Source organism: Scylla paramamosain, chromosome 9, assembly GCF_035594125.1.
Source record: "Scylla paramamosain isolate STU-SP2022 chromosome 9, ASM3559412v1, whole genome shotgun sequence".
Lineage (NCBI taxonomy): Eukaryota > Metazoa > Arthropoda > Malacostraca > Decapoda > Portunidae > Scylla > Scylla paramamosain.
The window spans coordinates 24,691,494-24,702,448 of NC_087159.1; the positions used below are offsets into that span (position 1 = coordinate 24,691,494).

The window sequence follows — 10,955 nt, forward strand, 5'->3', positions numbered from 1 at the left end:
ATCCATTGAGACATAACCCAAAAATGTGAGGGGCACGTCCTCCCCGTGCTTCCCCGCAGTTCCACCAATGCTGAAAATAGTCCTAATGAGAGTCCTACACGCTTCACAACACACAAGACTTTATAGGTAAAACAGCATTGCGCTTGTCACCGACAAGCCGACAAGCCAAGATGAGACAGTCGACAAGTTGTCGGCTGTCTCATCTTGGCAGGCGTGGTGGCGTGTTTCCCGCGCCACGATTGGCTGCCGGGCAGGGACACTAGGGCCGCCAGCCAATCAGAAGGGGAGTCTGCCGGCGGAGTGTTTACTATAGGAAGCCACATGGTCGTGATCGGAGGCAGTGGTGTCACTGGTGTGTGCCTTAACATGTGTGGCTAATAAGGTGTTAGAGTTGAAGTCGTGAATTGCTACACTCGGGTTGTGTCAGAGAGCAGAGCGGCAGGGCGAGGGCGTCGCAGTAAGGTGAGTTGTGGCGCGGTGTGGTGGTAGTGATGAGGCAGGTGTTGGGCGGCGGTTAAACCACCGTGAATATTACCAATACCCTGTGTATCAGTATACTCAACTTATTTCACTTCACATAGTTGAGGCAGAGTTGGTGTGGTGGTGATGGTGAGGCTGTAATATTTAAGGATTTTAGTTCTAGAAATCTAGTTTTCCGTAGTCGAATCTTTCAATAATCTTAATGTATTTTTTAAATTTCTTGTTTCTTTTCAGTTGTAGCCCAGCCCTAGTTTGTTTTTTTCTGGTAATTCTTAAGAAATACACCTCCACACATATCTTATTAATCTTTTCCCCTCTCCCCCAACAAGCTTGGGGGCACGTGGGGAATCGGGTTTTTTTTTGGGGGGGGACATAAAAGACCGATAAATGGACTTTGAAAATCTAGGGAAATTTCCCTAGAATAAAAAAAATTTGGGGGGTAATTCTTAAGAAATACCTCCACACATATCTTATTAATCTTTCCCCTCTCCCCCAACAACCTTGGGGGCACGTGGGGAATCGTTTTTTTTTTAGGGGGGGCACATAAAAGACCAATGAATGGACTTTGAAAATCTAGGGAAATTTCCCTAGAATAAAAAAATTTGGGGTAAAATTTAAGTTTCAACCAATATGCCAGAATAATTATATACCTAACCTAACCAGCAGGCCGGATCTCGGGAACACTGGAGAAACTTTAACATTGTATTGTAACCTTAATATCAACGAGCGATCAGTAAAACCTTTACAGACATGTAGCTATACTACTTACACTTCTTGAAAGCACACCTTATTGAAAATAATCTTGGGTGCGTTGTTCTTAAGATTTTCCTTTTTTCTTATAAAGTGTATAAAAGCTGGTTTGGATTTTGTCGTTTGGCTGTATTTTTTTATTTTTTATTTTTATTTATTTATTTATCTATTATTTTGTAACTGCATTACCTACCAGCCATTATTCATTGTATGTATGAATATACATGTGTTAATGTTTGAGTCCCCTCCTCAGGAATGAGTCAATGAGTGCTTTTTAAGAAATTTTCTCAATTTGTAAGTCTTTCATGTCTATCTATTAACAATGACTATTTCTGTACTATTTACCAACAGATGCAGCTTTTTATTGTGTTTGAACATGCCTCTGGCTATGGGCTGTTCAGCGTACGGGAGTTTGAGGAAGTGGGAGCTTTCCTGCCACAAGTAGAGGAAGCAGTGACACAAGCTGCAAAATTCCAGCAGGTTGTGAAACTGGTGGGCTACCGTGCCTTCACCTCAGCAGCCCAGGCACTGGAGAACATTAATGCTGTGTCTGAAGGCAAGTTGTTTGTTGTCATTGGTGCCAACACTTGTCATGATTGATTATAAAATGGATATTCTTCCTCTCCCTCTCCATCTGTTTTAGTAGTTTGTAATAAAATATGAAAATAAATCAAGACAGAACATGCCTCTGTTCCCAGGACTGCTGACGGAGGAGCTGAAGGCTTTCCTGGAGACCAACCTCCCCAAGAAGAAGAGCAAAGTGCAGCTGGGTGTGTGCGACTCCAAACTGGGAGCTGCCATCAATGAAGCACTAGCTGTGGGTGTCACTCATGTTGGTGTGGTGCCTGAGGTGAGGTCTTCTGGATGTTTTGTGTTTGCCTGCTTGTTTTTTTTCTTTGCCCATTGGAGTTTGATAATAGATGAGGAATTCGTACAGTCGTCGCAAGGAAGAGTAATTTTTCCTTCCCTGCATTTTCCCCCAGATTATTCGAGGCATTCGCACACACCTCTCCCATTTTGTGAAGGGGCTCAGCCTTGCCTCCATGAAGCAGACAGAGCTTGGCCTAGGTCACTCCTACTCCCGTGGCAAGGTCAAGTTTAACATCAACCGTGCTGACAACATGATCATCCAGAGCATTTCTCTCATTGACCAGCTGGACAAAGACATCAACACCTTTGCTATGAGGATTAAGTATGTTGTGCTTGGTTTGATGAGTATTAAGTTCTTGTAGTTTTCAGTGTCTGCAAAGGCAGAAGTGTGGAGTATGTTGTAAAGTAGATTGTATTTTCATGGTCAACATTCATTTCATTTGTATTTTCATGGTTAACATTCATGTCATTAGTTGAGTGTGGAAAGAAGGGATAATTAATAGATATTTTACTGACTGAAGGAACTAATATTTCTTACTAATTTCAGGGAATGGTACTCTTACCACTTTCCAGAGCTAGCCAAGGTGGTGACAGACAACTACCAGTATAGCAAGTGTGCACAATTCATCAAGGATCGCAAAACTTTGAGTGAGGAGTCTTTGCCCAAGCTTGAGGAGATCACCATGGACTCGGCCATGGCACAGGCCATCCTGGATGCAGCAAGGATGTCCATGGGAATGGACATATCTACCATTGATCTCATGAACATAGAGAGGTTTGCCAAGCGCGTCTCCAGTCTCTCTGAGTACCGCAAACAGCTGGCACAGTATCTAAAGAAAAAGATGGACTTTGTGGCCCCCAACCTGGCTGTCCTGATCGGGGAGGTGGTTGGGGCTCGTCTCATCTCTCATGCCGGTTCTCTTACTAACTTGGCCAAGTACCCAGCTTCCACTGTGCAGATCCTTGGGGCAGAAAAGGCCCTTTTCCGTGCCATTAAGACACGCTCCAACACCCCAAAATATGGCCTTATCTACCATTCCACATTTATTGGGCGAGCTGATGTGTCCAATAAAGGCCGTATCTCCAGGTACCTGGCCAACAAATGTTCCATGGCTTCCCGCATTGATTGTTTCTCAGGTTTGTTGCTTGATGACCTCATATGCTTTTATATATATATATATGTATATATATATATATATATATATATATATATATATATATATATATATATATGTATATATGTATATATATACATACATACGGTCAAGGTGGGTGGGGGTTGTCATCTGGCAACTTATAGCGCTTGCGCTCGTCCCACTCTGCCTTCTCCGTTATGTTTAATAATAATAATAAATAATACATACATACATACATACATACATACATACATACATGCACACACGTGAAAATCTCGGTGACCCTTGTGACTTCTCAAAGTGCTCAGGCAACATTGCCATCATCATTTCCAATATCATTACTAAATGTATAAGTAGTTTATCTTATGAGCAGTGTATATTATCTCATTTCTTCAGCACTGTGTACTGTTAATGTGAGTAATAGTACATAACATCCACCTTTCACCCCTAGAGAGTCTGTCTTCGGTGTTTGGGGAGCGCCTTCGGGAGCAGGTAGAGGAGAGACTCAAGTTCTACGAGACTGGGGATGTTCCCCGCAAGAACGCCGAGGTCATGAAAGCAGCCCTGGAGGAACACAATGCAAAGATGAAGGAAGAAACGAAAACCAAGAAGAGGAAACTGGATGAATTAATCAATGGTATGCCTTGAGAATAATTTCAGCAACCTTGAGATTGCTTATGTAGGTGGTAACACTTAAAAGAGAACTCCTACTTGATTTCAGAATTTAATGCATTAATTAATCTCAAACAATGTCTTAAAAATGAGCACTGTACAGATGGCTCCAGACTCAATGAAAGTGACATCTGTCATCTTTTTATCATGATAGCTGTCATTGGCTAGAGGCTGCCTTTGAGAATCTTTGGCCTGTCTTCCTCTGCCCTTCCACATTCCACTTCATGCCCCTTTTCCACACTCCCATGCTTCTCATACCTTCTTCACAGACTCATGCTTCTCGTACATTCTTCATCCCCCATTCTTTCTCCCTCTTTGACATTGAAACTGATACCATGGAAATTAAAATAAAATTTTCTTTCTCTCTCTTTCTCTCAGGCAGTATAAATAAAAAACAATTTAAACCATAACACCTATGTGGTACTTCCTAATGATTGCCCAGTTACTAAAACAAATGTTTAGGGTATAATGTAATCCAAAGTTGATGGTCAAACTCAAGATACAAGAGGTAGGACAGTGGACAATCACTCAAGTTGACATAATTCATACACAAGATAGACCAATGGACCAACAGACAGGTAGGCAGAATAGGGAAGATACAGGGAAGCTGTTGTCACACTTGGTCCCATATAAATGATTTTTGTCTTTAACTCATCACTTTCACTGAGTGTGTCTGAATGTAATATATTTCTTATTTCTCTACTCACTCCATCTCTCTCTCTCTCTCTCTCTCTGTCTCTCTCTCTCTCTCTCTCTCTCTCTCTCTCTCTCTCTCTCTCTCTCTCTCTCTCTCTCTCTCTCTCTCTCTCTCTCTCTCTCTCTCTCTCTCTCTCTCTCTCTCTCTCTAATATGATATAATGTGTATATATATATATATATATATATATATATATATATATATATATATATATATATATATATATATATATATATATGATAGAATGGGGAGGGGAATACAAAGTTGGGTTAACAAAAGAGGCATGGCCTAATTGACACATCAGAGACTTTTGGCCAGTGATATTTACCTCTTGAAAACTTTGAGTTGACGTATTACTTTCGCAAGAAATAAAAATAGGAAAGCTGCTTTATCAAGTGTGGAGACGTCTATACATGTGGAACAGAAATGTTCATGTTTATCTATCTGTCTTGATGTGAATGATGAGCCATTGTCTTAATGAAAAACTATTATATTTCCATAGATGGTGAAGAAATGACTGAGGTACCCAAGAAGAAGAAGAAGAAAAAGAAAGCTGCTGCTGAGATGGCAACAACAGTAGTAGCTGAGACAGAGGTTAATGAAGAACCTACTCAGGCAAGTAGTTTTCATCAAAATGCTAATGTGTGGTAATAATTGGAGAATATCAGCACTTATTTTTTTCTAATGAAGCTGAGAGGGTGAATGATGGGTATATGAATGTGTGGTACATCATCTAGGCCACCTCATACATGTTTGCTGGTGTGGTATGTAGAAAGATTTTTTTCCAGTTTTGTTGACTGCTGCCATTGTTTAATAAGTAGTAATCTTATAATTATGGCACTGTTAACATAATGTTCTTATATACAGAATCTGGAGGATTCAGTAAAGAAGAAGAAGAAGAAGAAGAAGCTCCAGCAACAGCTGGATTCAGAGAACTTGATTGGAGGGAAAATGGAGGTGGCAGCAGAAGTGACAGCAGAGGTGGCTGCAGAGTCTCCCCAAAAAAAGAAGAAAAAGAAGCAACAACAACAGGAGGGGGATGCAGAGGAAGTTATCAATGGTGGAGTGGCAGAGGTTGTTGTACTTGAGGAGATCCCAAAAATAAAGAAAAAGAAGAAGAAGCATGCATAGGAAGCATTTAGGAAGAAATTAATCCAGAAGCAGAAGTATTGGTTGTAATGTGATCAAGAAATACACCAGTGTTGGATTCACCATCTAATTCAACCTAGGAGAACATATGAGGCATCTTGTAGACAAAGGATGGATGTGCCAACCCCATCAGAAGCACTGAGAAGCTCAGTATGAAGAGTGTTTTGTGATTCTGACCCATGTGTGGGTCTAGGTTCAATCTCCCCAGTCTTTCACACATGGAGCGGTGGAGGACTTTTGGGATTTCAGAGCATGAGGGGCAAATGTCATTGTATAGCCCTACCAATGGTTGTGCAGCTACCACTGTCTGAGTTAAAGGGCTGCTTCTCAGCCAATCAGATGCATGCTAGCACTCCCACTAGTTATCCTGCCAAACACATGAGTGAAGCCTGGCTTTGTTTAGTGTTTACATTCCACATATTTTGTGGATTACGAGTTAAAATTACTCTGTACCATGGCGAGTAATACCAACCAGGATAATGCCAATACACTGCCACTCGTGCCTTCATGCAAGAGGAGGCCGGAGACTTGGCTAAGGTACCACAAGAAGGCCAAAAGAGACAGTAAGAATGGCTATGTCAACAGGTATGGGGCTGTTGTAGAGAAGGTAGGCCCAGCTTGTACCTGTAAGAACAAGTGTTATGAAAAAGTGGGGTGGAGAATATTAACAATTTATTCAAGGCATATTGGGCATTGAAAAGCTGTGACTTAGTCACAGTATATTACTGCCACAAAGGAAATTGCAAGGCCTAGAGTGAAGGGGGGAGGGAAATTATTTAAATTTTTGGATGAAATTTTCACAGTATTTTGGATTCATTGACATCTAATACAGAAATAAATTTCAAGTAGATTGAACAAGAATTACTGCATGCTGAAAAAAAAACATTGCATTTTTTTTCTCTCCCTCCTGATGTATAAATCTGTCTTCCAGATATATATATATATATATATATATATATATATATATATATATATATATATATATATATATATATATATATATATAACATGCTATTTTGTAATATTCCATGTCTGCCATCTTTACAGACTTAAACATTCATAACTCAAAAATTAAAAATTTATGCATTTGCCCAGTGTTGATAAGATGCCTCATGTGTCAGCTGCAGGGTTGGCATTAAAAAAAAAAAAAAAAACTATTTGCCCAGTGTCGACAAGATGCCTCATGTGTCAGCTGTAGGGTTGGCATTAAAAAAAAAAAGTGTTTTTTTTGGGAGGGAGATTTAAAAAATATTATACTTATCAAAATTTAGTTTTATGTATTGATAAATAAGGTCTATATATGTACATATACATATACATAAAAAAAAAAAATGTAAAAATAGTCAAGCCTGACCCATTCATTTTCTGTATAATATAAGTTAACAAAGGCTTTGTCCAGCTGGACCAGCCCATATCAACATGACCTAAACAAGTGTTTGTCCTCTAAGTAACACTTGAAATGTTTTGCTTCATACTAGATTACTTTTTGATTACTTATGTAAGCTGATTTTTATAAAAGGATAAATAAAAAAACAAAAATCAATAATATATTTTTTTTTCCCAACCCTTGTCAGCCAGTGCCAGCAAGATTGTTTCTCCCTCTGCTTCACCTTCTGACTACTTAATGGTGCCTACTGAAATCCTTAATGATGTTTTTCATGCCCTCATTGGCCTAAGCCTTCAGAAGGCTTATGGACCTCATTGGGTCCCTCCTATTGTTTTACAAAACTGCACCTCTGTGCTTGCACCTTGCCTAGTCAAGCTCTTTCAACTCTGTTTATCAACATCTACCTTTCCTTCCTACTGGAAGTTTGCCTAGATTCAGCTTATTCCTAAAAAGTGTGACCATTCTAATTCCTCAAGCAACTGTCCTATTGCTTTAATTTCCTGCCTATCTAAAGTTTTTTTAATCTATCCTCAACAGGAAAATTTTTAAATATCTATCACTTCACACCCTATCTGATTGCCATTATGGGTTCTGTCAAGGTAGCTCTATTGGTCTGGTTTTCCTTACTGAGTCTTGGTCATTCTCTTATAAATTTTGTTGAAACTTTTGCTGTTGCCTTAGACATAACAAAAGCTTTTGATAGAGTCTGGCACAAAGCTTTGATTTCCAAACTACCCTCCTACGGCTACTACCCTTCTCTCTGTAGCTTCATCTCAAGTTTCCTTTCTGACCATTCTATTGCTGCTGAGGTAGATGGTCACTTTTCTAAATCTATTAACATTGGTGTTCCTCAGAGTTCTGTCTTATCACCCACTCTTTCTATTATTCATCAATGATCTAAACCAAACTTTTTGTCTTATCCACTCCTACGCTGATGATATCACCTTACACTTTTCCATGTCTTTTCATAGACGTCCAACCCTTCAGGAAATAAACAGTTCACACAGGGAAGCCATGGAACGCCTGACTTCTGATTGGGGCTGAGCAAACTTAGTATTGTTCAATGCCTCAAAAACTCAATTCCTTCATTTATCAGCTCAACACAACCTTCCAGACAACTAACCACTCTTCCTCCTCAGTGACACTAAACTGTCCCCCTCTTCTACACTGAACATCCTTGGTCTGTCCTTTACTTATAATCTAAACTGGAAACTCCCTGCCTGCTTCTGTATTTCCACCTTCCTATGACTTGAACTGCTTCAAGAGGGATGTTTCAAGGCACTTATCCTTCAATTTTTGAATACCGCTTTAGACCCTATTCGGGGACCAGCATCTCAGTTTTTTTTTTTTTTATGGATTTTGTTGCCCTTGGCTGGTGTATCTCCTACTTATATATATATATATATATATATATATATATATATATATATATATATATATATATATATATATATATATATATATATATATATATATATATATATATATATATATATATATATATATATATATATATATATATATATATATATATATATATATATATATTCCCATTTATTCTGGCAAAGGAAAGTAATCTGACTACTATTGCTACTAATATATGACGTCTTGAAGGCACTGTGGACCAGTCAGTAGCTAAGCAGGGTTTGGTCCTAGGTTATTACTGATAGTAATATCAGAGGTAGTGAAATGTGAGCCTCTTTGTTTACATCATGGAAGCCATGTTCTGCTGGTTCTTCACTGAACCAGTATTTTTGCACTGTTATTGTAAGTCTCTTGTAAGCTTTCTTGGGCTCTAAAGGTTAGTGTAAAGATGGCTGGTCCTACCATCTGCCAGCACTGGCAAGGGGGCAGTTTTCCTCAGGCTGGGTGGGGTGTGATCTGTGTCCCAGCTGGTACCACAAGGTGTGTGTGTACCTGCAGTATGTGCAGGATAAGGATCTGGTAAAAGTGGATTGTTTGTGCTGCCCATGCAGGAAGAAAGTGCTCTGTGTCTACCAGGAGCATGACAAGCTAGATGATGAGCTGGGTAAGCAGGTAAAGAAGCTAAACAGGGAAAATGAAATGTTAAATCAAAGAAATAAAGCCTTGAAGGGTAAACTAGAGCAGGGTTGTACCTGCATTAACCTAGAGGATTACGTGTCTAAAATAGTTGCTAGCACAGAAAACCTAAACCAGAAGCTGCATGAGGTAAAAGATGAGATTATCAACACTGTTGTTAATGTGCATGCTAGTGTGTGGGGAGATGTCTCGGCAGCAAATGATATGGCTGCTACATCTGTATCAGTACTTGGAAATAAGAGAAATATACTAGCTGACATGAAAAATTTGATAATAGGTACCATGGTTACCTTGCATGCTAATCCAGTTGGAAGGGAGAATGTAAGCAATGCTAAGTCCTATCCATCTGTTACAAAGGAAAAAAATCTTTTGGTTGTAAAATCTACTGATAAGGATAATAATGTAGCCAGCAGGAAAGCAGAACTTGCGAAGGTGCTGAAGGATGTGCCAGTAGTGGATGCTAAGTTCACAAGTGGTGGCAATGCTGTCATGAATTTTGCTAGTGAGTCTGATCGCCAGATGGCGGCTCACAGGATCAGTAATGGATTAAAAAAATTTGGAAATTAATTTCACTAAGAAGCTTCATCCTAAGATAATGATCTGTTATGTTTCTAAAGAGGAGAGTAGAGAAGATATTGTTGAATATTTGGTTGCTAAAAATGTTTATCTTCAAAGTGTAGACAATGTGCATGATAAAGTTAAGCTTGTATTTGATAAGCCTGCCAATGGTAACAGTGTACACTACATATTGAGATGTACACCTGATGTTAGGGGGCTGATACATAAGCATGGAGATGTTGTGTGTCTTAAGTGAGTTAGATATACTGTGCATGACAGGTATCATGTATTTAACTGCTACTATTTCTGTGTATGGAGACTCAGAGCGTAATTGTAAGTTTAAGAGTAATGGAGATGTTGCCAGTTGTGCTAAATCTGCTTGTAATCACCTTACCAAAGACCAAAGATCCTCTAGGGATGATGTGAATCACATAGCTAACAGTAGGCAATGTAAGTCACTTGATGCTGAAATGGCGAGGGTAAGAGATATAACTGATCATGGATACTAGGAATCAAAACAGTCTCAAATGTGGGTTTGTGAATATTCAGTCAGTGGGTAATAAGACTATTGAAATTAGAGAGTTAATTGTGAAGAAATCTTTTGATATTCTTGCCCTTGCTGAAACATGTTTAAGTGTTAATGACAGCCAAAATATATGAAATAACACCAAACACTCACACCTTTCTACAAGTTCCCAGAGCAAACAGGAAGGGTGGGGGTGGGGGTTGGTATACTGATAAATAATGAATTTACACAGATAAAATTACTTGTTCCCCAAACATATAATACATTTGAGTCATTGGTAGCAAGTTTTCTGGTTAACAGCAATCATAAACAAATTTTTATTGTTGTATACAGACTAGCTGTGTTACTTTCATTGAAGAATTCACCACCTTCTTGGAACATTTTCACAGTGCAAATGATATCTTTATTTGTGGAGATTTCAATCTTAGAATTGATGATGTAAATGATCAGTACTGTAAAAAATTCATGGACATGATGTCAACTCTGCAATTCTTAAATAAAGTTAATGAACCCACTTCTCCTTCAGGACATATACTTGACTTAGTGTTTTGTGACAGTGTGCTGGTAAGAATTCATCACCTTGAAGTTGAGCCAGACTTTGCCACATCTCCTTGTCATAAACTTATTACATTTATGATTGATGTCCCGAGTCATATCAGGACCTAGAAA

General features: G+C 39.0%; 1 protein-coding gene across 1 annotated transcript; it reads left to right on the forward strand.

The window, feature by feature from the left end:
- The first annotated feature begins 274 nt into the window (after positions 1-274).
- LOC135103735 (nucleolar protein 56-like) lies at positions 275-7,300 on the forward strand. Its single transcript, XM_064010412.1, has 8 exons — positions 275-462; positions 1,582-1,786; positions 1,929-2,080; positions 2,214-2,422; positions 2,648-3,237; positions 3,688-3,873; positions 5,108-5,220; positions 5,473-7,300. The coding sequence occupies exons 2-8, from the start codon at positions 1,582-1,584 to the stop codon at positions 5,734-5,736; spliced, it is 1,719 nt and encodes a 572-aa protein (XP_063866482.1). The 5' UTR covers positions 275-462; the 3' UTR covers positions 5,737-7,300.
- Positions 7,301-10,955: the final 3,655 nt, after the last annotated feature.

What these genes read in the sequence shown, in the direction of transcription:
- LOC135103735 (XM_064010412.1), top strand. Translation starts at nt 1,582, where the DNA reads ATGCAGCTTTTTATTGTGTTTGAACATGCCTCTGGCTATGGGCTGTTC. An exon ending in ACTGGATGAATTAATCAATG is followed by an intron (nt 3,874 to 5,107) that starts GTATGCCTTGAG and finishes ATATTTCCATAG; the next exon opens with ATGGTGAAGAAATGACTGAG. An exon ending in TTAATGAAGAACCTACTCAG is followed by an intron (nt 5,221 to 5,472) that starts GCAAGTAGTTTT and finishes TCTTATATACAG; the next exon opens with AATCTGGAGGATTCAGTAAA.